This window comes from Pipra filicauda, unplaced genomic scaffold (assembly GCF_003945595.2).
Source record: "Pipra filicauda isolate LSUMZ 115617 unplaced genomic scaffold, ASM394559v2 scaffold151_size3305965_pilon, whole genome shotgun sequence".
Lineage (NCBI taxonomy): Eukaryota > Metazoa > Chordata > Aves > Passeriformes > Pipridae > Pipra > Pipra filicauda.
Genome location: NW_024104007.1, coordinates 2,860,258 through 2,886,540, shown reverse-complemented (window position 1 = coordinate 2,886,540; position 26,283 = coordinate 2,860,258). Strand labels below are relative to the sequence as shown.

The 26,283-nt window shown below is 43.3% G+C and overlaps 1 protein-coding gene across 4 annotated transcripts in view; it reads left to right on the top strand.

Moving 5' to 3' along the window:
- The window catches only part of SYT16 (synaptotagmin 16), a 109,614-nt gene that overhangs the window by 45,902 nt on the left and 37,429 nt on the right, over nucleotides 1–26,283 (top strand). The window contains exons 1-3 of one of the 4 annotated variants that reach the window (XM_027716705.2): nucleotides 6,627–6,713; nucleotides 17,657–17,698; nucleotides 17,950–18,477. In XM_027716705.2, coding sequence (XP_027572506.1) covers nucleotides 18,021–18,477 — 457 coding nt within the window. In that variant the 5' untranslated portion in view covers nucleotides 6,627–6,713; nucleotides 17,657–17,698; nucleotides 17,950–18,020. Of the gene's footprint in view, nucleotides 1–6,536; nucleotides 6,714–17,656; nucleotides 17,699–17,949; nucleotides 18,568–26,283 lie in introns of those variants that run through there. The other 3 variants (XM_027716703.2, XM_027716704.2, XM_027716706.2) reach the window with 3 other exon arrangements.

The following is a 26,283-nucleotide window of genomic DNA, read 5'->3' as shown; positions in this document are numbered from 1 at the left end:
GGGAAGCCAAGCTAAGCCTGAAGGGTGGAGGGTGCCCTCCTCTAGTTGTGCACCTTAGACATGATACTGGGAAAAGGAAAATGTGGGTTTAAGGGATAACTTATCTCAGGCCTCCCATTTCTTAGGTGAGACCACTTGCCAAATGCCACTGACTCTGAGTGCCCTGGTGTGTCTGATGTGCCTTCCCTTGAACTCAGTGTAGCCTGGAGGTGTCAAACACCTCTACTGGATTGCATCCCTAAGGCTTTTAGGGAAAAAAATGCTTTCAGGTGACCCAATGTGACTGAGGAGAGATGCCTATAGTCCCATTACTGTCACCATGGTGCCACCTCTAGGAAGGTACCGTGGATGTTCTATTCAGTAGCCTCAGCTTTGGGGCAAAAAGTGAGATATTGCTAAACACTGAAGTGCCTGTGTAGATGGATGTGACTTTTCTTGATTGTTCTTTTGTGTTTAACTTCCACCATTTCGGGTTGAGTCTGTGCAATAGCTATCCTTCTGAGGAGCATTTGTGTTAGGAATTCCCTCCTCCTCTGTTTTGCTGGGGGGATAAATGCATTGAAGCCTGTAAGATGTTTGGGTACTGTGGTTCTGTGGGTTGTAGAAGAAAGGGAGAAGTTGCTGTGGTGTCTCTGAGACCTTTGAAAATGCATGCCTATGTCATAGGGTGTATGGGGAGCTTAAGTCTCTCAAGATGACCTACAAATACACCAGCAGCAGATACAAGTGAGACCATTCTTCCACCCTTTGATCAGATAAAATTTGCAGTCAAAGTAAATAGAGGTATAGTCAGGTCATAAGTGCCTTTCAGTTCTTCGTATTCCTTATATAAAAGGTCTGGAGAACCTCCTCATTCCTGCTATCTGTAAATCAGCACATAAAAATAAAGTGTGTGAAACTCAGCCTCGTTTCAGGACAAATCCTCCTGCCTTGGTTGGGAGTTTCACTTCTGCTACAGCACTGAATGTTGGTCTGATTGCGTTTCTGATAATGTATTTGTGGATCACCTTGAGGAGAAGAGGGGGAGTTATACAACTGTTCCCTCACAGCGCTGTTAGGAAGGGTCGGGCTTTGTCTCCTTCGAAATAGATATCAGGAGAGAGCTGCAATCCTGTGAAAACACACATTTATTTCTGAAGTGTTTGTGTATTGTGTGTGTGGTGCACATGAATAGAATTGCCACCTGTCCGAGGCTGATAAGGACGAGCAGTGGTCATGCGCTCCTTGTTCCGGCAGTTTGCTGTGCGAGGAATCGGCACCTACAGGTTCCCTCTGGGTTTATGAAATGCTGCACACAAGGAGTAGCTTCGCCATTCGTGGCACTCTCTGAGCTTGCACAGATATAGATTTGTCAGAGGTTTTGCGATGATGGATACAGTGTTAGCTGTGGCTCCTGAAAACCTTTACCTTTTATTCTGTCTTGCTCTGTCAGAAATATTCCATTAGCCATACTGTTGCTTTAGGAATCCACATATGGCACTGTTTTCCTTTATAACCTTGGCCTCAGCTTGTGAGTGGGCAAAGTGACAAGATTCTGATACCCACATGCTTTGGGCATGGAGTAGAGGAAGTGACTGAGAAACCTGCCTGGTGTTTCCATTGCAGCCAGCGGGGAACTTGTCCTTGCAGTGGGGCTGCTGTCACCATTTCATCCCTCATAACTTTCCTTCAGTAGTTGCTGAGCCTGGCTAAGCACAAGGATGGTTACAGATGGACTCCTGGGCTTTGCTGCACTGTGGCACTGCTGATAGGGATGAGGATGGGTAGGTATGCAAGTAGGTGGAAACTTTCTAATACATCATAATAGTAATAATAATAATAATAATAACAACGTACACTTGTACTGCCTTGCAGCTTTTGCTAGAACTTCTGCCCACGCATCAGCCTACTTGGTTCACAATGCAGTGAGCATGCTAGACAATTAGTGGCTGATAATGAAAAATGTCATGGGAACCAGCAGGAAAATCATAGCTTACTCCAAATATATAATGAAATGTAATTAGCACAGACAGCAAAACAGACAATTTATGGTTTGGTTTGGTGGGGGGTTTTTTTTGTTTGTTTGTTTTTTGTTGTTTGTTTTTTTTCATAATTAAAAAGTACCAGTAAACATTCATTTTTCAGGAAGTTTGGTATCAAATGAAATTAAAGAACTATTGTCTGGAATAGGATTTTATGCAAAATTTAACCCTTGTACAGCAGAATGGATTAAGGTCTTGCTAGTTGCGTGCTCCCCAAGTGAATCTACTGTGATGCCTCTTGCATTCATTGCCCCGGTCCTGGTCTGTCTGAAGGGGCAAGGTCTGGTAGCAGAATTGCTGTGAAAGCTGCTACGAGCCAAAAACCCAGCTGGATTCAATGCATGTGATGGTGTGGCCAGTACTTCCCTCCTTTTCTTCCAGACAGACTCTCCCTGAGGCAATCTCATAGTGTGGAGGTAGTTTTGAGGGAGAGGTTGGAGCAGGAACAGCATTGTGATGCCTTGTGGTCCCAGTGTCCTCTGTCAGATCTGCTGACCTCACTTCCCTTTCTGATCTTCTCTTTTCTACCTTGGGGCCCTTGACACTGTGCATCTAGTTTGTTCTTGAGCAGTGTACACACAGAAGTCTGTGCCCTCAACTTGCCAGGAGCACAAAAACTGTTTCTTGGCTTGTGCTCTCACCTGGAGCAGCAGAATGTGTGGACCCTCTATGGCATTGCACAAAGGTGTCTATGGCATTAATTTTTTAGCTTCAAAATGGATAAGTGGGAGAGGGTTCTGGCTGAATGGACTGTTTATGTCCCAAGACATGTGGTGGCTGGCTCCTTCACTGGTCTTGAGTGCCCAGGGTTTGAACCAAGAGTTGAACACGTTACTGTCTCATTTTCCTGCTCTCAGGTACAGTCTGTCATCCACTGCTGTAAGGATGGACTTTTTACCTGTGTGAGAAACTCTGACACACTCCAGCAATGCTGTAACACAAGGGACATGTGTTACCTGTGTGCATTTCTGCTGTTTTTCTTCCTCAACACTTTCTCAGGCCCAGACATCCCAAGCCAAAACAGAGCTCTACTCCAGTTCAAATTTACAGTTATTTCCCCGGCGTAGACTTATCCTAGAGTTTCAATTCTGCAGAGAAAGCCCTTCAGCTGAGGATTGAGAGGAGAGCTGAGAATGGTCAGGACTGTGTGCAGGTGCAGCATGTTTTCCTCTTGATGATGCAGGAGCAGAGAGCCAGCATGACTCCCCTCTCAGAGGGATACGAGCTTCCAGCTGGAGCCAGGTGCACAGACTTTAGCGTTTCTACCCACGTACATGACACAGTGCTCAGGTGGAAACTCACAGCCCTCCTTCAGAGACAGTGTGGAACAAACTTCTAGTATCTGGCACGGATAATGTGAGTGAGAGAAAAGGAAACTTCTCCATAAAGCTGTGGGATAGGATGTACGAGCTCCTATGCCTCGTGCTGCAGAAGTCCCAGCCACCTCCTCACAGTCAGACAGACCATCTTTAGGAGAGGGACACTATGGTTTTGCTGCAGGAGCCATCTCTGCAGGAGATGTCACTTCCTGGCAGAGCTGATGTGGTCCTTCTGGGGCACCTTTCCTCTTTGCTTGGTGCCTACACTGAAGGGAGGTGAGTGAGGGATCCCAGCCCTTGTTGGTAGCAGGCTGATTGTCTGCTGTACAGCGAGGGTCTATGCAGGGTCTGTGCTCCCAAAAACTCTGCCTCTGTGTGGACAGTTGTTAGTATTTGGTTTTGAAAGCTTCCTGCTGGAATTTGATGCTGGACCTTTTGTGAGCTCTGACAGGAGATGCCTTTTAAATTTTTGCTCCAAGAAGTAAGGGAAGGCTGAAGGGTTGTCCCAGGTCCTGCACTGAGCTGCTGCCTTCTTGTTCCTCTGTAGCTGACCAGGAAACAAGAATTAGACAGGCAATAACACTGTTGTGCCACTCTGAGTTCCTTTAGAGCTGGTAGATAGCTGGTGATAATTTGTCTCCAAACTTTCTTTCAGGATGCCTGGTCTAGTCAAAGATCTGCTTTTTCCTCTGGGATTTTGCAAGGAACTGTGAAGGTCTGTTGGGGAAAGGGACACTTTGAGGATTTCTGTAGCTGGGGGTTGTGTAGCATTTCAGAGCATGTGTTGAACAATTTGTGCTTAAGAAGACTAGTGGCTTGCATGTACTCTGTCTGAGAAGGGGAAACCCTGGTGTCTCCTTGGGCTCACTGAGGTTTTCATGGAAGGGTTTAATAAATAATAACAGTGGCATCCTTGCCACCCCTCCATATCACACCCTCTGCAGTGAAATCACTCACATAGAGCCTTCAACACATGAATGTCAGTTTGCAACATCCCTGCTGCAGCTTCACACACAGAAACACACACAGACACACACATGTGAGCATCTGCACTCACAAGACATGTGGTGATCCATGTGTTTTATATGCAAGGTAGAGCATAATAATCCTTATTCCTACATATGCTATGCTCAAAAATAGGACAAGTCAGTGATGGGACTCAGCCAGGCTTTCAAGTATATTCTGGAGTTATGGCTACTTTAATTTACACTCATCTCCTCTGATTTATACTTGGCTCCAGCAGCCACTTTATGGTGACTTCAGCAGCTGAAAATAGCCAGAGTTGATGTATCACTCAGCCACTCTCACATCCCCAGCCCTGCTCCCTGGGTTGATGTGTAAGGGGAAAATAGGTCTGATATGTGCCTGCCAAATTATCCAGGGGAGATGTGCCTTCAAATTTCAGTGCTGGCAAGGAGATCCACTGTCTTCATGGACCCTGCTTAGTGCTGGTGAGGCACATGGAGGTCAGAGAAGTAATGGCCGGGTAAGTGTTCAAGGCCAGGTTGGATGGGGCTTTGAGCAACCTGGTCTAGTGGAAGGTGTCCCTGCCCATGGCAGAGGGGTTGGAATGAGATGGTCTTTAAGGTCCCTTCCACCCCAAACCATTCTTTGATTCTGTGAAGTGTCTGTGCCCATGCAGAAGAGAGCAATGGAAATGCAGACTTGATCTTGTTGTCATTTAAGCTGCTGCAATTCAGTGCATATTTCTGTTCCTCCCTTAGGCTGGAGTGAGAAAGGTCACAGCCACCTCCAGAGTTTGTGTAACACATATTCCTCTGGGTTCAGTCCCAACCACTCATCCGTTTTTCATGTGGGCCGCTGCTATGCATTGGTGATTTTTGTTTCCAATTGAGACACGTTGGCTGGTATTAATTTAGTTTTTTAAAATCCCCTAGATTGTCGTCCCACTGTGTACTATCAAGGCTGTAACTGGAGACAGTGTAGCTCTTCTAGCCTAAGTCTTTCGCTGAGTCAAGTCTTATAAATTCCCAGAGGGATGTTTCACAGGCAGGTCTGGCGCTGTTTACATCCTTTCATCCCGCTCATCTCATCTGAGCTGCTGCTTTGTAATCACAGGCATCCCTGGTGTGCCACTGATGCTGCTGATGTTTCATTTTTATGGGGTCTCTGACTTGAATTGAACAGCTGAACTTCACCCCTTCCCTGGTGAAGTAATTATCAGAATAACAAGCCAATTTTTTTTTTTTTTTTGCAGATGGCACTGAAAGTTTTTGACACGTGTGCCCTTGCCACCCACATCAGATGATGTATGTAGTGTTTGTCCCTTGTTTTGGCATTTTGATATGTGTGAGAGAGGTGAAATGGCTTTAAAAGCTTTTTGCTGGCGCCTGCGGTTTGTTGCAGACCCAGTGGCACAGGCAGAACATGATAAATTGAAATCAGATTGTTTCTTTACAGTTTGACATAGGGATGTTGATGTACAGGGCTAGGGCACCAGCTAGTGCAAAACTGCTGTGCTCGTTACCTGTGCCCAATTCTGACACTCAAGGAGCTCAACTGAATTACCTGAGCTGGAGGCTGGGGTTTTTTGCAGAAAATAATAGTAATTATGTAGTATGGTACTTACTTAAGGGTAAAGTAACAGTTGAATGAAGATCATAGGCTATACATTAACCTTGTTCTTAATGTAATGAAGTTAGTGATTACCATTATGTGCAATCTGATGGTTTTAAAGAAAATACACAAATTGAAATGGAGGTGTTGGGGCCTTCACCTTCCCAAGCTAATCCTCCCTGCAGTCTCCCCTGAGAATTTGCCTCTAGCTGTGTAGAAATATTTAATGACCAACTGCCCTTTCTCAGCTGCATCCTTTTTGCAGTATAGAGGGAGAGTGCCACTGTTGAAGCTGGTGGAATTCTGCATTCATACTAAAGTTTATTAAAATCAGTGTCTTTCCTGTGTTACAGTTCATCATGTAGCAGAAATCAAGACCTTAATTGGAAAGAAGTCTGATATGTTATGTACCTTGTTGTTGATGTTCTCAACAGACTCAACCAATGCGGATGTTGCATCCATTTCACACAAAGCCAAGTCCTGCTGGATTTCATTTCTGTTTCTTCTGTGGAGAGGATGGGAAAGCAGAGCCATGGATACAGCTGTGGTTAAACCACATCTTCCTCTGGGTAGTTTTCCTGCTTGTGCTGATGTTTTCTTTCTGACTTTCTGTTCTTAGTTACTCCTGGGGCCATTGGGTTTTTGTCTGCAGTTGGAGCCTTCATTATCCTCCCTGCAGTCCTCTTCCACTTCATCAACAAGAAGTTTTGCTTTGAAAAGAGAGGTGGGCTCCCATGCCTGGAACAAGGGCAAAGAAAACACTACAAAGAGAAGTCCAGAGCTTGTGAAGGCCTTGGTAAGTATCACAGTATTACACTGCTTTTGATGTACAGAATCTTCTTGAGGCTTTGATCGCTGGGAGGACAGAGACAGACCCATTTGCTCTTTCTCAGGTTGTTTGTGGAAAACAGCAGGATTTTGCATAGTCCATAGTAACCTCCCAGAGTCGATCATATGGATATGCTCCCATTATCTTTGTTGTCTGGAGTAATCTCTTGAAAAATGGAAGGCAACATTGGGGGAAAAAAGCACACTCCCTGCTCTGTCTGTTGTGGGAGTGTTTTGTTTATCTAGTGAAGAGCAAAATGTGAACATTTTTGAGTAAGGACAGTGCCTTTCTGCTCGCAAAGGGTTTGCATGTCCTGATTTTCTTGTAGTAGCTATTACACACTCCTTCATGTGTTTGTTGTTTTCTGGAAACATGTCTCGGGTAAACCCATGAGTCCTGGAGTCAAAATAACTGGGAATTTTACCGTGTTACAAAAATAACATTTTAATTTTTCTCAGCCATCAAAAACACATCCATTGTGGTAATGATGGTAACTGGGAATTTGGTAATTTCTTTATGTCTTTCTATGTAAATTTGTGTGTCATAAGCTTATAATCACTGAAATAATCAGCCAAGAAGAGACTTCAGAAGCCTCCCAACTAAAAGTTCTCCTTCTCAGTGGTTCAGTCTTAAAGCTGTTGGAGAAGGACACAATCCCAAAGCGTGGAGGACACAATCCCAACCCTGGAAGGTTGTTTTGTTGTACATTTTGCCCTGTGCCTCAGCGTGGCTGTTGCAAAGAGCATGATCTGGTCATACCTTAAGGCTCCAGGCTTTATGGACATGTCAAAGGCCTGGATGTCACATGTGATAGGAACTCAGTGGGACTAAGTCTTGTTAAATTTATTACCCAAAAAGGTACAAATACCAATGGCACTTGAAATGATTCCCACCTACCCCCGCTCCACTGAAAATCCTAACTTCAATGTTTCTAAACAAAATCTATATATTTTTTTATAAGTTTCCTTTGTCAATATTATTTTTAAGTCTTTTTCCCCTTCTCTTCGCCTCCCATCAAGTGGTGTAAAAATGTGGCTTTTATTTCGGTTTGTAAGATGACACATCTCCTAGGAGCGTGTGGGTGTTGACATTCTATGGAGCTGTCACAGACTATCATGTAAACATGTATTTGCAATACTTTTTAAAATGTGAATTATTAATAAACAGGGTGGCTTGCTTTTTTTTTTTTTTAATATTTTGTTGCTACCAGATTTTAAAGGACAAGAAATTGCTTTCCAGCTGACACTCTCAATAGCAATTTTCATTTCAGACTAAATCTCATGTGTCTGAGTAATAAACCTTTGAAAACATGGGTTTATAATGGAAACACTAATTCAACTTTAACTACAGCTGTGCCATGCTAGCAAAATACCACATACATTAATGAGGTGCTAAATCTGATACGGCAGAGGAATGTGTTGTAATCATTAATTACAATTGGAGCTTAAAGTTGGAGTCTGCTTTTTCTGTTCAAATAAAATCAGCTCGGCGGGTTGGAGCAAAGAGTTATTTAAAAATATCATCTCTATATTTAGTTTAAATTTCACCGTAGCGTTTTGATACTTGTAAAGCCAATATGGAATATGTGTGTAGGAAATGCCAATGCTTTTAAAGGACAGCAGCATGAGAGAATATATTAAACCCTGGGCTAACACAGTGAGTGTCATATGGCGAATGTAGAAACCTGGAGGCTGAGCTCGGGCTGCAAAGCCAGGGAAGGCTGTTTCTAGCACGGCAGTTGCCTGGTGAGGGAGCTCTCCCAAGAGCAGTGTTGACAAGCAATAGTTTGCTTCACATTCGGAATCTGACTTTGCTGGGTAGAAAGGAGCGGGACGGGAGGGTTTGTAACATGTAACTTATTGGTAACTTATTCGCTTTTCCTCTTCTCAACTTCTTCTGGTGAGCTGTGTATGTTACGAGGAGATCCCGATTCCGAGGACTCTGCTGTTCTTTACCACACTAATCCCACTAGTGGTTGCTCTTCCCAGTTCTAAGCTCTCAAAGTGGGGAAAGCTTTTTGATTCTCCACATCTGGAATTAAGAGTGGTTAGAACATATCTGTCTGCTATGACTATCAGCTTCACAACTGTTTAAATAGGAAAGAAGGCGTTTTGAATTTTGATCCCTCTGGCATGACTGTAACATCTACTGTAGGATAAATCCCAGCTTGCAACAGCAGAGGTAACTGAAGGCTGTGGCCTGAGAAGTTGTGTATGTGTTCTGTGCATGAGCTGCTTCTCTTGTCCTTGGATCCAGTTAAGTTTTGAGTTACCTAGTGGTGGAGAGTTGGTAGAGAAGCATAAGCAAACCTGTCTACTCTGCACTTTGCAGGTGCACAGGCTGACATTCAGAAAATGCGTTGTTAAATGTCGAAGCCTTTTTTGTTGTTGTTTTTGCTTTTCTGTATAGAGCCTGACCTCAGAACAAGGCAAGTAACAGAATGAAATTGGTGTTTCCATCGTCATGGCTCTAGGATACATCTGGCTGATTTGTTCCTGATTTAATTCTAATTGCACAATTTGTGTCCTTATGAAAGGAATGAGATAAGGAAAAGATTGTTATGAAAATGAAGATTTCATTGAAAAACTTTCAAGAGACTTCAGGACAAAGACTCTTAATTGCTGGGACGCAATGGATAGCAGATTTTTGGTACTTGAGGCTTTTGTGGATCCTGTTCTTGACTGGTTCATTGACATTAGTGATGAGTCCATCTCTTGAGCAGGAATGTGCTGCCCTGATTGCTTCTCACTCAGCTGCAGGAGTCCATTCACTGGGAGGGCTGGAACTCATCCGGACACGGCCAGCATTTAGGATGCACTTGGCACTGCAAAGTAGAGCTCAGAGCAGGCTGCAAATCTTAGTAGAGAAGCTGGTAACAACATAACCAACAGGAGAGTAGCACAAAGCATACCAAGCTTGCTTGGCTGCACCCAAGCATGTGCAGGAGGAAGTGATGATGGCATGAAGCAGTCCTGGCCTGCCTGGAGTGATGTAGAGCCTTGAAGTAGGTCATGTGCAGAACTCCTAAGTGAGGGAAAAATTAAATACCACACCTTTAGAGTCAGCTGGAGTGGTTCCCCACAGCATTGGTGATCTTTCTGTCAGTGGGAGAGTGTGCTTATGTGAAATTTCCCCTTGAATCGTGTCTCCACACAAGGAAGGAAGACCTGCCCTTGAGCAAAGGCTTGGCAGAGGTCAGTGAGGTCTCGTGTGAGACCTTTTGATGCTGTGATGGTTTGGTATCCCTTTCTGTAGCGTGAATTTCAGGACCAAGAAATGGTGATTATGTTCTTACATACAGTGTTTATAATGTTGGGGAGCCCTTTGCTTCAAAAGTTCACAGGTGCAATAATTTTCACAGAAACATGAGACAATACTGTGCAAACCCTTGTGCAAAGAGCTGTATCTAACCATATACTTCAGTGCCAAGACTCAAAAAACTAAAGGGCCCTCTTTGTTCTATACAGTCATCTTTTTATAATGATGTGACCTGAGGCTGGGAAAGAAATCGTAGTTTCCTGACTGTGCTTTATGCAAAAATATTCCAGTTGTGCCTTGCCTTGAACACTTGTGATGTTAAGGATGTACTCCTGATATGTGAAAACAGCATAAACATCATGAGGTTCAAAGGAACATTTTTTTCCATTTTTCCTTCTGTTTTGGCAACCTCGAGAGTGCTTTCAGTTCACGTTTTCAAGCTGTTCTGCTCAGCCACTGCTCCAGCCTCTGGGGCTAGCAGCACACTTTAAATAAATAAACGGAGCTGCAGTTCTTATATAAACCACTCATCTCCCATAGCTGAGGCTGCAAGGAAAGCATCAACACCTGTAACACTCACCAAGGGCAGGAATGTTAGCAGTGCTGCCTGGGTGCTGACCTTCATTGTCAGTACTGCCCTGGCGACCAGTCACATGCAGTGTTTGGGACTGTCATATGACAGCAGAAGCAAAGCTTCATGTTTAGGAGCAAATAATGTGGGTGAGTGTGACAGCACCAGTCTGGCATGCACAGTGTGCTGGCTTCCTCCAAAACAATGGTAAGCTGCGGAAAACCCAGGAATGTACTTCTCCAAAGAAATACAGTCATGGTTGGTCTTTGTAACTCTGATGCTGGGTACCCAGTAGCTCCACTATCCTTGGCAAGTGCAGGTTGAAAATGAGCCTGTAGTTATCCACATCACATCACCTAATTGAGATATGTAGCTCAGCCAGGGCGTTCTGTTCCTTGACCAGCCAGTGGCAGGAGTGGAGAGAAGCTTGTGAAAGGAAAGTTTCTCAGTACCCAAATGAAGCCACTCTTCCAGAGTGCTTTTTCTCTCAGTTGCTTCTACAGAGGCACACAGGAAGAGTGGCTGGACATGGGAGAGTGTGACTGTTGCCACTGATGCCTGCCCTAGAAGTTAGAGAGCCTGAAGTAAATGAAGGATAAGAGATAGCTGAGAGAACAGTTCCTAAGCTGGTAGGGACAACTGCCTAATCAGATCTATGGCTCCAAATTCCTTTAAATCCTTTCAACCTAGGTCTGGTTTTGCCTGTGACCCCTCAGCCTCCCAGCATGTCCAGCTGGACTGGTGGTTGACTTAGTAGAAGTGAAAGGAGATGGAAACTACAGACACATGTGTGCACACAGAGGTGGATAACCAGGAATCATCCACTGCATTTTTGGTTCCCAGACAGCTCTGTCTGCACTGCTCGATGGTGGTCCCTACAGAGCAATTCCCGCAGGCTCTGTGAGGATGGAGTGTGTGCGTGGGGGAAGGAATAACAGTAACTGAGGGACTCCTCAAAATGTTTCTAAAATATCTTCATTGTGTTAAACAGCTAGACATGCTCTCCCACTGCTAATTTCCATGCAAGTAATTGCTCTGATTGACCCTGGCTTGTTCACTTGCTGCAGACTGGCTAGTGTGATTTCAGGCGGGGAGGAGACTCGGTCCACGGGGTCTGCTCTGCAGAACAGCTTGACAGCACAGGTGGGTGGGTTCGAGTGGTGGTGTAAATTGATGTTTCTCCAGCCTTTTGAACTTGTGATTTCCTTTTGGCTCTTCTGTCTGCATGCAAGCCAGTGAATGACAGCAGCTCAATTACAGAATGTGCTGTAATTTCTGACTGCAGGTTTCCTCTTTCATTCCCCTAATCCAGTAATTACAGATGTTTCTCACTCCTTTACCCTGAAAGAGCACAGTTGCCTCTACTAACACCACTTTTCTAATACACCAATGGTTTGTGGGTTTCTGTATGCCCTTTTTGCAACCCTCAGTTGGAGAAGTATAAATAATGTTATTCATTGCTGCTTTTTGTACTACTACTTGGCACAGAGCTGTTAGTTTTTTGTGCCTATGGTGACAAATGGCTCTTTAAATGCAAAGGGCTTTATTTTGATTTGAAGGATGTTCAGTGGAGTGACTCTGGAGTTAACACCAGTGCCAAGTCAGAATCTGGCTCTCTCATATATCCAGGCCAAATATTATGGTCAAGAAACGTGTTTCTATTTTCTCTCTCCTGAAAATTTGATCAAGTTTTGTATTAATATTTTGGTGGCAACAATATCTATCTGTACATTCACAGATCCTCTGTTTTTTTGGGCACACTGGACCTACATGAAATCACACCTCTGAGTTCAGGAGGTCTTACAGACTGGGCAAAACCAAAGGTGTGAAGTGGTCAGCATAGGAAAGCACCATCAGCTCCTCAGCCCCACTGCTGGTGGAATTCCTGAGCACAATATTTGGATATTGGTCTTCCAGGAACACTTTTTTTTTTTCTTGAATTTATCATTATATACTCTGTATGGTGAAGAGACCTGGATTTTTTGAAAAAGGCTCCACAGTTTTGAATGTTTAATGTCACATTTGCATAATTCCTTTTTTCTTCTATCCCTTTCCTCTTCTCCCTGTCCCACTGAAACTGTGAGGATCAGTAATTGTTGCCATTATTATTGACAAAAGAAGAACATGAACAAAGGAATGGGAAGAAAGGAGGAGACACCATGGAGCTAAATATCCTGATCAAAACCACTTCTGTCATTTGGGTATCAATTTGTACAGCTAATTTGGCACAGCATCACTAGAGAACTGCCTGCAAAGACATGAGATGATTTGGGAGTGAGAAATAGGTCTGCAGGCTTCCTCTGCGTAGGCTGAACCCCGTGCAGCCGGGTACGTTGCTGTCTGTCTGATCTCATCTTTGTTTCCACTTCACCCTTTTGGGGCTTGCAGGACCAATGCACTGCAGCAGTGGGTTTATTGCCATGTTAATTTGTAACCCGTGAATGTTTCCAATGAGATGTTTCTAATTTATTGGCATAAAACATTGGATTTTCCTTGAATGCCCTGGAGTTTCTGATTCACCAGCTGAAAACTATTATTACAGAGCACATAATCACTTGGAAAGTGCCTCTGTCTTATCTTTTTTTTTCTTTTTTTTTTTTTTTTTGGTGTTAAATTCAGCTACCTAAATAGCATTTTTATAGCACAAAGGCCAAAAAGATATCAATGTTCTGTATTTCAGTTTTGTTTTTACCTTAGGGAAGCTTGGTCAGTAGTGGCGCTCACAGTTGATGTGAACCTTGGGCACTGTCTGTGAACTTGCCTCATAACACTTCTGCAAGAGGCTCCAATCAACTGAACAGCTCCAAGTGCACAGACTGGGGTTGGCATTGCGACAATTTTGACTGGAAATACATTTTCATCACAGCAATGTTTGGTTATCCTTCACTGTGAGGGTGGAAGGGCTTTGCTAGCATCTTGTTAGATATAATTCTGGCAACTACAAGAGGAGCAAAGAGTCCAGATTGTTCTCAGAACTGGGACAGAGGATTTTTTGGCCCAGTGTTGCTATTGCCTGCCTTCATCTGAGTACATTTCCAATCTCCCCTCTGCTATTTTAAATGTGTTCTAATTGGGTTCTAGTCTTAAAGGAGGATCAGGCTCATTAATAGTTTTCAGTAGCTCAAAAAGAATTATTAAATAATCTTAGCCCTCCAAGCCTTTCTTACTTCCTCCTTTCATGAACAGCAAAATGACCTTACCTTTTGCACAGACCCTTGATGTTCTGGGTATCAGCTTAGATTCACACCTTGGTTTAGATTTTCCCCCCTAAGCTTGGAGCAGGGCTTCATGGTGGGTCTGTCACACTGCTGTTCCTCGATGCCCGCACAAATAAAGCTTCTGTCCATGGATCTGATCTGTGACAGGCCAGGTGGGCATGATGCTCTTTGTATGAGATCGGGAAAGAAAGGTGTAAATCATTATCAATGTCCTTATTAAAAGTCCTGAGAGGTGGGGAAGGCAGGAATCTTTCCTCTGGGAACGTAGGCACATGTAGTGTGGCTGTTGAAAGCAGAGACTCAACATGGTGCTCAGAGTTCCAGTTGTGAACAAGTGGATTCAGCAACTTGCCCAAACTGCTAAAAAAAGCTTCTTGGTACAGTTTTCTTGGTAGTGGTAAAAGAAGTACATTGTTCTAAAACTGTGGTGTGACAAAGATGTCTCCTGATCATTGGAAGCTGGTTTCATCTTTCTGTGTCTCTACAGGGGTTGGTGCATTCCCAGGCAGAGAGATGAGTCTGTGCATTTCTTCCTCATCTGGTATTTCAGAAAGAGTAGAACTCACTTAAAAATTGTTCAGTTATTATATTTTGGGACACTATGTTCAACCCGTGCTCCGTAAGACTCCCTGCAAGGGAGGAGCTTGGTAGAAAACTTTTGCAGGGGCCACACAAAAAGTGACTGAAGCAAAGGAAGTCTGTGCCCATGCTCTGCAACAGCTTGAATAAGGGAAATTGTAAGAAATGCACATCTGATGGCACTTTTTTAGGAACCTACATATCAAGAAGACTGAAAGACACTTTGGTAATATTACAAACCTCTGCATTGTGGTAGTGTTTGAAATTCTGCTCATAGTCTTTTTTTAGCCATACAGTAATTGCACCTCTCAATGGGAATGCTACTCAGGAATAACGATCCTATCAAGACAAGGGAATATAGATTATAGTAAAGGTTATGATGGTTTCTGTGAGAAGCTTAACATTGATCCTTTTAGCTATCTGATTTTCCAGGAGGGGAAAAAAAGCATAACAACTTTGAGTTAGGCATGTGATTTGGTGTGAAAATTCTGATGATTAGTTTTAGAAGATGGAACTCGAAGTGAATTTGCTAAACTTTTTTTCTCTCTCTTTTTTTTTTGGATGAATACTTTTGAAAAGAAATGGATTTTTATTTCCACACAGTTTATGTTTTTCTCAGTTATTTTACTTTTTTTTCCCTTCTAATGCAAGTCAAAACTGTTAGAGAATTCAAAAGCAAAAATCTGTTATGTTGAAAAGGCCATGTTGTGAAATATATCATAAACACCCTGTTAGAGCAGTGTCTCCTAATTAAGGGAGAGAGCTCCTGGGAAACAGCGAGCCTGTGACACAGCTCAGCCCCCTTTGATCCTCTGTTGAGTTTTTAAAATCATTGCCTGCCTAAACTTGTCTGCAGCTTGTTACACATTTTATCCATCTGCTGCAAGAACAAAAATAAATGATTTATAATTCAGTTGAACTCCAGTTGTTCCACTGACTGTGGAGTCTTCAATAAGAGGGAGAAGAGAGGAGGAAAAGCCAAGCAACGGCTAAATGGAGTCAGGCACCCTGGAAAAGGCATTGCTTTTGGCTGTAGGGATTGTATAGGTACTGAGTTGCAAGTTGCGTGAGTGAGTTGCAGGTGTTACTGCAAAATGGTTAGGAATTTTTGGGTGAAATGTAGTTCAGTGTCTATCCATTGTCTATAAACTGAAATCAAAGCACTTGTAGGGGTTGTCTGGCTTTAATCCAGACAAATATCCAGGTCTCGGGTAGAACTGTGAATGTGAATATTCGAATGTGTTTGCATTGTGTTTTCCCCCAACCTACTTATAGCAAGGTGATCCAGGCAATTACTTGGTCCATGAAAGTTCATGTTCAGGTTTTATCTGCCACTTTGGATGACTGGGTGACCACATGCAAGCCCTGCAGGTGGCTGCTAATCACTGCATTAATTCCCTCGCTAAAGTAAAATCTTGCCTTGAAAACTTCCTCCATCTTTATGGTTGTGATTACCAACCCGTCTGTGTCGGAGTCTCTTGTGCAGGACCACGATGTTTGCCTGAGCATGGTGCAGTCAGCCACAGCATCCAGGAGCAGTGGGATGGCTCTGTTGGACCAATTAGGTGTTAGCTCATAAATCTAATAACAAGAGGATCTAATTATTCCCTATGCAAATATCACAAGGCTACGTTCTGTTGATTTTTAGAACAGATCAGCACTTCATTTTAGCACCCATATGTTTTATCTGTGTTGGTTAGCTATCACTCCTGGATACCTGCATCCCTCTGAGGGCTACTATTGTCATGAGTCTTGCTCCTGAGATGGAGGCCGATTTCATTAGAAGTCAGAGATTCATTTGCTGTTGCCTGTAAATAAATGGCAGGTTAAAGATTTATCTAGTATCCAGGACTTACCCATCTGAGTTTATCTCCTTCCATGTCTAGGATACCCCCACTGTTACAAGTAGTTACAAGAAGTCTCCTCTCAGTGGCTTCTCTGGTGCTGTGATTTACCAGTAGCAAATCTGCAGTGTGCTGAAAATGTGTTGTTGGGAGCATGTAATCTCTTTAGGTCTATGAGAAAATAAGTTGCACAAAGCAGAGTGGTTTTGCCAAGGGCAGGGTTGGAAAGAGGAGAGTCAGTGAAGGGAACAGCTCACCTGGGAGGTTGGGCTATGACACTGTCTGTTCCTTGCCAAAGATTTAATGCATGGCAGGAGCTGTACCCGGGTCCCGGCGGCTGAGCCAGAGGCCGGCGGCTGACAGACGGATCCTGGAACAGTCTGTGCCCTGAGCACAGAGTTTGTAACAGCCATCAGCTTTTAAAATGGCTTTAGTAACCTACATTCATTCACTGCCCTTGCAAGGACTGTAATTCTTAGCACACACTGAAGCTGCTAATAAACCTGTTAGAAGTGTCTGCAGCATAAGTCCACTGAACAAAATTATTTGGCACAGGTGTTTTAAAAAGTAAAGTCCTATTAAGTCACTGATCTCATCTGTAAAAGAGCTGCTTACCAAGCAAGGTGGGTTTTCCTTAGTCCTTGCTCCATTTCAAAATCCAAAATACTGGAATTCCCACTACATTTCTCTGGAGACCATTTCACAGGTAACACACATTGCTGCTGAGTTTGTTTTCTTGCAGCTTACATTGTATTTACCCTTTTATGATTTGATTGCTTTTAGACCTATCGATTCAGCAAGACACTGGTATTACTTTTTGAAACTTCTTTTTGCTTCTTTTTGGTTGTCTCTTAGTCTAAAATCTGCAACTATTTAATTCTTTCTTCCTAAAGCCATCATCCTATTTGTAGGTTTCTCCTTCTTCTCAGAGTTCCTAAAAGAATATCTGTCTTGTGATAATGTGGGAAGATGTATATCAGGCAAAAAGGCATGTTAACTTTCTGCAAGTTATGTTTTTATTTAGAGTTTAGATGAATTTTGAGAAAACATCATATTGACATGACACCAGTGCTTTTGTTAACTTGCTTCTGTTCCCAGTCATTTCATACCTATAATATTCCACCTCCTCTGTTTTGTTTCTTTTTTCACTTCTATGAAAGGTGAAACAACTCTGTGTTGTGTTTCTCTGTGGGCAGAGAGAGCTTTTTCAGAGCCTTTCTTCAGCAATGCATTTGAGATAGTTGTCTGCCATGGGCTGGTACTGTATCCTTTGGGCCTCTGGCTTTATTCACTCAAAACATAATTCTCCCCAAACTGTCCTCCCTTCGATTTTCTCACCTGGACAGGCTAATACTAAGGATGTGGTAGTAGTTGGGACCAGGATACTATTTGAGATTTTTGATTGCAGGTTGTTTTGTACTTTTTTTTTTTTTTTACCAGGTCTGTTGACAGCTGTAACCAGAATGTGTGCACGTCGAAAAGGTACTTGTGTTCCAATGTTCTGTGTTTTTATTTCTTTATAAGGTTTAGAAATTGAATAAAAGCCTTCCAGATCTCTGCAGGAATATATGTAATTTGTCCATCATTTCTGGATTTCTAGTGGTATTCTCAATGGGTAGAAGTGCTTTTTCCATTTTTCCCTCTCAGTTCTAGACATCTTACGTAGATAGTGTGTCGACAGGTGTTGATGGACAAGCAATTTACAGTAATCTCTTATGGTGCTTATTCTGTAGCTCCCTGAATTATAAGTGACATGCTGGCAAAGCTGAACAACTGATCACCAGATACTGGCATAGTATTAAACATGGCTTCTGAGGCTGCTCAGAATTTCCTTCAGCCACTGTCTTCTTGGATGTCTCAAATATATGAAGCTCTCCAACAAGCAGGAGACTCTATATCTGCTTCACTGCTGAATTTGAGTGGAGTGGGTCGTAAGTCAGAAGAAGAGAGGAAGCAGGACTTGGAGAATAATGGAGGAGTTTATGAGGATTATTCTGAGGAATCAGAGGATGAACAAGACCTGGACCTCTGGGATGAGGAATATTTATATCCTAGAGAAGATGGTTACATTGATCTTGCTTCGCAAAACCTCCCTCATGGCTCTGACTTGGGTCCACAGAGGCAAAAACGGGTTAAAAATACCAGCACCTTGCCAGAACACTGTGTTGAAAACACCAGGTCTTTGACAACCAATGGATCCTACTGGACAAGTGAAGATCTCCAGCCACTTGATCGGCTTCCTCCCATCGCTGAGGAAGAAGGTGAGCCCTCTATGAGGATGGGAGGTCATGAGCACAACCTCAGCTTGGGTGGCTCCTTAAAAAGTAATAATGACAAGGCAAGTTTTGCAGGTAAGCAGCCAGCATGCACCCTGACAGTATTACCCAGACCATTCTTTTCCTGGTATTGATTTGATTTAGTTGCTAATCTGCTCATTATGTTCTGTGTTGTCTTTGTTTCCCCACAGCTAAAATAAAACTCCCCAAATCCCAAAGAAAAATCTAACCTTTCCAGTTCTTCTCTCATTCGTGAGACTAATTTCATTGAAGTAAGTGGAAATCTCCAGGGTGAAAGGCTGCGTATTAGAAGGCAATCAGGCCCTGTTGCTGCAGCAAGGAGTGTTTTGCTCCCCCCCGTTTAGTTTCTTGTAGAAGGACCCTTCAAAGGGAATGTTTAGCCTTAAGCCTTTGCTTTGAGAACCATCTGCCTTTGCGTCATTGCTATTAAAGATATATATAATCTCAAACCTTGTTTCTTTGTGCCAACAATCTCAAGATGTTACTGTGCCATGTGCTGTGAAATGCTGTACTAAAAAACCAGACAAATCTCATGATTTTATGGATGAAAGGCTCCCAAATCGCTTTCCTCCCCTCCCACCACCCCCACAGGCTTTTCAAATAAGACTGAAGAGGACAGCAGGCAGGAGATTATGGAAAGGAGAACTGAGTTTCATATTTTCAGTTTAAAATAGGCCTAACTATGACTTCTGATCATTAAGTGACAGGAACAGCTTTTCAGACGATGGCGTTCAGGGCTGAGTTCAGCCTTGTGACTTGTACTCCCTCTATATCACCATTAGTGATGCTGAAAGTTTCCTGAGTCACAGAGGTCTGATGGCGATTTATGTCCTGACTACACACAGGAAAGCTGCAGTCCTGCTGGCACCATCCTTGGGTCTTGCTGGGATAAAGTTGCTCTTTACAAACATCCCAGGAATGGGGATAAGGGAGGAAAGGGGAGTGGGGGGACTGGGTCTGCAATATGGAGCTGATGAAGAACTTGACTCACTGAGAATTTTCAGAATTTGGCTTCAAATATCTAAATTTTTTTATTTTTTTTTTTTTAAGCAGGCAGTAGATGCTCTTGAAAATGTGTGTTTTATTATGACCAGGAGCTTTTCATCACTCTTGGCTTCTAGGAAAGTCTTACATATTTAGCCTTTTCTATGCAGACTGTGGAAGATCAACCTGTTTGTTTTTGAATTTAATAGGAATATCAGACTGAGAGGGTATAAACCTTGACGGTGTTCTTTAATGAATGTTAAAATTAGCTCTTTTCTTTATTACTATTTCTCACAATGTTATGGCCATGGAGTAAATAATTAAAAAGAGCTTTTGGTCTTGTTATTCTGTCTCCCGAACTGGGACTGCTTGTTTAATGTTCCAAATGAACCATTGCCAGTTCTCAGGTTAAGTACCTCAGAGCTGTATCTCTTGGAGTCCAACCTCTACCTTCTGGTATCCTTATACATCTCCTGTCTGATATCCTACCCCAGGGTTTGTTCATAGGGATCGAGTCAATGCTGCTGCAGGGCTGGATTTACTGTGTGTGCTTGGATTATGTGCCTAGGGTGTGCACAGAAGTCATGGAGCAGGGCAAATAGTGTCCTTTCAGGCAATGCTGGGGCCAGGGATAATCTTGACAAGTGCTATCCTGGGCATACCTTCCTCCTGCAGAGTCTGTACACCCTCAAGAGGGGCTGCTAGAGCAATTCACAGCAAATCCTGGGGCTCAGCAAGGTGCCAAATGCATCATTCCAGTGGTAGCCTCCATATCTTTGTCCTGTCTCTGGACTACACCCTTGCTGATAGTGGATGGGAGGAAAGGAGGTGAGCTCTTAGGGAAATGGGAGCCAGGAATGGGCTGCTGTCACTGTCAGAGCTGCTTGTCACCTGCAGGCTTGTCTGCAGGGACATCTGAGAAAGGGGGTCCTTAGGAGTGTGTGATGGACCAGATGAAGTTTCCTGGTGAGAGAGATTTAGAGTGACAGACAGGTGCCAGAGTAACCCATCACTGCAGCTAAAGGGGAGGGCCGCCCTGGACCTCTCTCCCAACTGAGAGCAGGTACTGATCGAGTTGCTGTTGGAGTCCCTCTAAATACTTATTGGTTTTCCTTCTCAGTAAGCTCCCTGGAGCCATTGTGGGCAGGAAGGCTGGCCTTTCAGAGCTCCCCAGCACCTCCCTTGCTGCTTCCTAGAGCTCTCTGCTTCCACATGGAGCATTGCATAGCTCCATTAGGGAGCATTGCATAGCTTTTTACACCAGAAGGAACATCATTCCAAATGCTCTGAAATAGGCTTTAATCTTTTAATCTCTGCCATGCGCTGCACAAAGCGCCATCCAATGGTTTTAATACTTCATAGTCATAAAGTTGGTTGGTTGAGGGTTAGAGGGCTGGGAACTGATGCTTTTTTTTTTCAGAACTAAGTTGTATAATGGGAGAGAAAGTGCTGAACTGTGATTTGAAAATGTCTTCCACAAACTCTTTGATGTGAAAGAACTCGTTTTGTTCTTCTAAGTGAACTTTCACTTCCAAAACACACGTGCTCTTTATATTTTATTTTTCAACTCTTTATTTCCTCTTTTCCCTTTAGATTCATTCTCTAACATCAAGAGTGTGAACTCTTCTGATGGTAACCTAGACATGCAGAGAGACTGTAATACCCTGGCAACTTAAAATTTCAGTCATGGATTAAAATGATCAAGAGAAGATATTTGAGGTATCCTTATTTCTGTTAGCTTTGTTACCTAACCCTGAGTGACAATGTAAGCAAGTGTGTGGACTTGCTGACATTCAGCAAAGCCATTTAGTAGCATCAGAACGAGCTTTGAACATTTTCCCTTTCATTTGGTGGTTCCCCCCCTTCATTTCTGCAAAATACATGTTTCTTGTTTATCCTTATATTCTTTTCAGAACATTGCATCTTGACTTTATTTCACTTAATGTACCACATTTCTCTCCACAATAGAATATTTTAAAGCTAAATTGGCACAAAACAGTAGCAAAACTGAATGCTTTTTGTTGCCATGGAAATATTTCTGGGCACTTACTGAAGACCTGGTTGCCAATAGTAATGTAACAGAGAAAATAGATATGCTTCATTTAGCAGCCACTGGTGATTAAAGAGCCACAGAAACTTGTTACAAGGTCATTCCAATATATAGTTTATTGGGTTTAGGGAAAAAAACCCCACAGCTCTAGATGAGAATAATTCTCTTTTAAAAGAGATGCAAACCGAAATCCAACAGATGTTCCCTTCTGTTAAACTGACAGCATACTTCTGAGATGAAATAAAATAAAGTTGTAGCTAAAAACCGTCATTACCCCTTCTCCTTTTTACCAAATATGTTTTTGATCATATTTTTGCCTCCCAGGATATGTTTCCTAACTCCCAGAGTAGATTTTCTTAGGCTCTAAAGCAGCGTGCACATTGTTGAAAACCATTTTTAGTCTTAGGGATTTAATAAAGTGTTTGAGCAATGAAATTTTTGGGTTCTTGAGTAAAACTTCTGTCAGACACTGTGAGGCATGCTAATCACAGGGTGCGGGTTTGGCTGCTGCTGAGCCCTGGTCTGTAATTAAATGATGTTAGTAAAGTTGTAGCAAGGTTTCCAACAAACGCAGGAAAAGTTTTTACCTTTGGGTGCTTTTGATTCACAGCTTATTAATGAAGGGAGTTCAGGAAATATTGCAATGCCAGGTGTTTGTTTTAAGAAGTTAGGGATAGGAAGGCAGTGCATGCAGATCCCTGCCGCCACTTGCAAATGATGTAGTTGTGAATTTTAAAAATACAGATGAACTTGCTCTTGCAGACCCGTGTCCGTTGTCTGACCTCAGTGTTTCTGATAAACTGTCTCACATTGCAGAGCAGAGAGAGACCAGCCTTTGCATCCCCCTGTGGCTTAAATCCTGCTGCTCAGCTGACTGGGGGTGGCTGGCAAGAGTGTGGCTGCCAAATCCATCATTTCACATTTGGCTTAAAAAATTGAGAGAAAAAAAAAGCACAACAGCAGAGCAATAAACCACACCAAAAAGTAGTGCATTGCAAGCAGAGGGGTAGATGTGGCCAGTCCATCCTCTTCCCAGCATGAATCTATAGGGAAAAAAACAGTAATAATGAGAAAGGTGAAGAACAGCACTAACTGTGCCATGAAAGAAATGGATTTAGCCCACTTCTTCCTCAGGGCCTATGTCCTTTGCAAAGAAAAAGCCAAAGTGACCAATAAGTTAGGAATTTCAGCAGACACTGCCCTGAAAAGGCATGGGGACAGACACAGCAGCAGAGCTGAGTTTTCTGAATCAGAGCTGAACTATTTTTGCCTAGCAAGTTCTGTGATGGAAGAGTCTCCCGAGCTGTCTGACACTGTGTTCATAAACACTGGTGTAATATATAGGTGAGCACGACACTTCAACTGCAAGAAGTCCTTGGAGATTTTCCCCCATCAACTAGACAATCTCAATGCTAGCCAAAGATGGCATTTTAGTTGCACTAAAATAATTTTTGTGACCTTGGAATGCTAAGAAGTCTGACATCCTAATAGGAATCTTGCCTAGATGGGTGGATAGTGCTCCTCAATACATGTACAAGGAGAGGCACACCTCTGAGGCCCTAGGAGTTTTTAAAACTAGAAAGCACTATTGCATCTTGTTACCTTGGCCTCCAGCTTCACAGGGGTCATTGATTTTTGCCACTAATTGCTGTAGTAAAGGAAATTATTCTTTCTGCTCTATATGAACACTCCCGACCTCAGTAAATGATCTTTCCATGTGGGCAGGAAATCCTAGGCAAGAAGTGAATTTTCATTAGGTCCTATAAACCCATATAGCAAAATATACCCACAACAAAAAGATACTGATTATGTGATAAATTAAATTTCTGCTTGAACTTGAGAGTAAAATAGGTAGATGGCCAATCTCCATGTAAAGAAGTGAAATGTTTATGGATTTTATCACCTGTCTGGGTATGGAGACAGCCAGTGTTCTAGCCAGAATGTAGCCCTATAAAAATCAGTGCCTGTACTCCAAGCAGGACACTTAAAGAGGCTACACTGAGTCAATAGCACCACAAGGACTGAGTGAAGGAAGGCAAAGGCAGACAGTGGAGAAAAAAAAACTTCACAGAAAATACTCCTGGCAGCTCGAGTGGGGTGAAGCACAAATGTGACTAGGGACATGCATCTGGTCTCTGAAGAATGCGGTACAAGTCTGCAGCTTTATGAAGTGAAGTGCAGACGTGAGTTTGCATTGAATGCCTTCTCTCTGGGAAATTCAGAACCACTCAAAGTGTTTGTGCACAGACTTTTGTCCTTGTGAAGGTGGTACAGTGTTCCTATTTATATTTGAAGTACTCCTTTGCCGTTCTGTCTCTTCAGCGTTTCAAAGTATAAGGGATCTTCATCCATGACACCAGAAGTGAGTGGTGATGAGACTACACAACAGCCCTGAAAGGAGGGTGGGTTGCGGTGTGTCAGCTTTACAGCTGGGGAAACGAAGCCAAAGAGTGGTTCAAACCACAAATTTTCAAAGATGGTACCACTGCCAGCTCTGTCTCGGGCCTGTCAGCATTGCTGTTCATCCTCAGTCAGGGATTTTGGACACAGTACTTTTGTCAGCCTACAGTAGATCAGTAGTATGGGCTTTCACCAAGTTCCTTGCTTGGTGGGCAGAGGTTTCTCTTGCCTGTCTCCCTAGGGGCATGAGAAGGGATGATCTGTTCAGGAGTACTTGTCATCTCCTCTTGTCATCTAGAAGGTTGCATAAGCTGTATGGAGAAGGATGTATTTGGGAGGATGAAATGGATTTTGCTGTTCAGAGCAGTTACAGAACAAATTGTGTGTGTGAGCGTGTGTGTTTGTGCATGTATTTTCTGATCCACTCTTGCTAAGTGACATCCTCTTCCCACTCCCCATATGGCAGTTGCGACTCTATCTTCCTCTGGGAAGGTTGTTTAGGACTCAAGAGGCTTCATTTACCAATAAACAGCATCTTGGCAGCATCTGGGAAATGCTGCCTCTCTCCTAGAAACCCTACCTCCTCACCTTCCATCTCCTACTACAGACGAGGCAGGTGTGAATGATCTCATTGTGTTGTGGTGGAGGTTACGTGCAGGCATACTAGCAGCATTCTGTGCAATGCTGGGACATAGTATTTCTGTGTGCTGATACAAACAGTAGTACTGATTGTCTTTTTTTTTTTTTTTTTTTTTTTGATGTGTGTGGGGGTTTTTTTTGCATTGCAGTTGTTGCTAGTTTGGCCTGCATGTGCTTAGTGAAAGCATGGATAATCCATCTCCCGTTCCCTCCTGATCTCTTTGCATTGCTTAACAGCACAAAAGCCATTAATGTAAGCTTAGATGAAACAGGATCACTCTGCCAAAAGGTGAGGTGGTGTTGACCTCCACTCCTTGCCAGATTGGAGTGTGGATATGACTTTCTTGTGCCCAGTTAATCTTTGGCTGTTGTGAGGACCTGGTGGTAGCAGCCATCATTTTGTGTGGCCTCATAGGCTCCTGAAATAGGTTTAGTAACCCAGGGGGAAGACTGCAATGAAAGAAAATGGGGAGATTGCAGTCATGGAGGTAAAAGTGTGCAGTTTTAAAGACAGTGGATGTTCTTGTTGGGCTGTGGGGGCCTTCCAGGTAACGAGGAAGGTGTGTTTGGACTGTACCTCTGCAGATGCTATTTGTGTGATTCTCATGCAGTTTTCACAGATTTACTTAGGGAGGCTTCATCAGCACCTATTTGCGGACCAACATGAATGCCTTTGGTTGAATCCTAGGTCAGTCTATAGCAAAATCTGTAGAAAATCCCTTCTAATGAAAATAGGTCTTATGGCATCATCGCCCTGCCTAAAAGCTCCCTAATGTCCAGGCAGGTGCTCCCCTATTTAGAGAGCTCAGTACCCATGTGAGATAAAGCATCCCTGGAGAGACTCATTGGACTGTGCCTGAGGATTTGCCCCACCCCAAGCTGAGCACTCGGAGGCATTCCTCTCCTCAGGCTGGGAGAGATTCAAGCCCATACTGTCTATACAGTGGCAGCATAATCTGTGTGGGAGTATTTTCCAGCAAATAGTATGAGAGTGGTGGTGCTGCTGACGAGAAAGCCCTGAATTTGGATTAATGAGAGCACTGAGGTTTGCTGAAACTCCGTGTTGCAGGGTCAGTTTTGGGGTCTAGACTTATTGCCATAAATAATGTAGCTATAAAACCCTTGGGCCTGAGTTTTACAATTGCCAGTAACTGATGTAAAACTGCAGCTGAGATACAATGTCCTTCCCCTATCACACAGTAGCGTTGCTTCCCATGCCTGGCCCCATGAACAAGCCACTGTGTGGTGAACTGGACCAGCCCGTTCCTTCAGCCAAGAGTTACCAACCCCTTCCCTATTACTTTTGAATCGGGTGAGTTGGCCCTATGACTGCTAAAACTGAAACAAGAGGAAGAGGGGAAGGGGAGCAGGACAGGGCTGTCCCTTTTGGATGACTGCCTTGGTCCTGAAGGCATGTGAGTCTTGTTGCACCACATCCTCACCCTCTGCTGCTCCCAAAGTTGGTGATTTTCCCAGGAGTGCTGTGGTATCAGAGGTGTTACAGCAGTGGTAAAGGGGGACTGTGGTGAATCAACCCTCTGGCAGCAAACAAAGTTTCAATTAGAAAAATCAGTGGGAAAATAAATATCTGCTTTGTTGCAATGCAGTTGTTATCTGTAGCAAATCCAAACAAATATCCTTTCGAGGGAGTTCGTTTCCACCCTGTTAGTCAGCCAGCAAAGGCTTGTGGGTGTGAA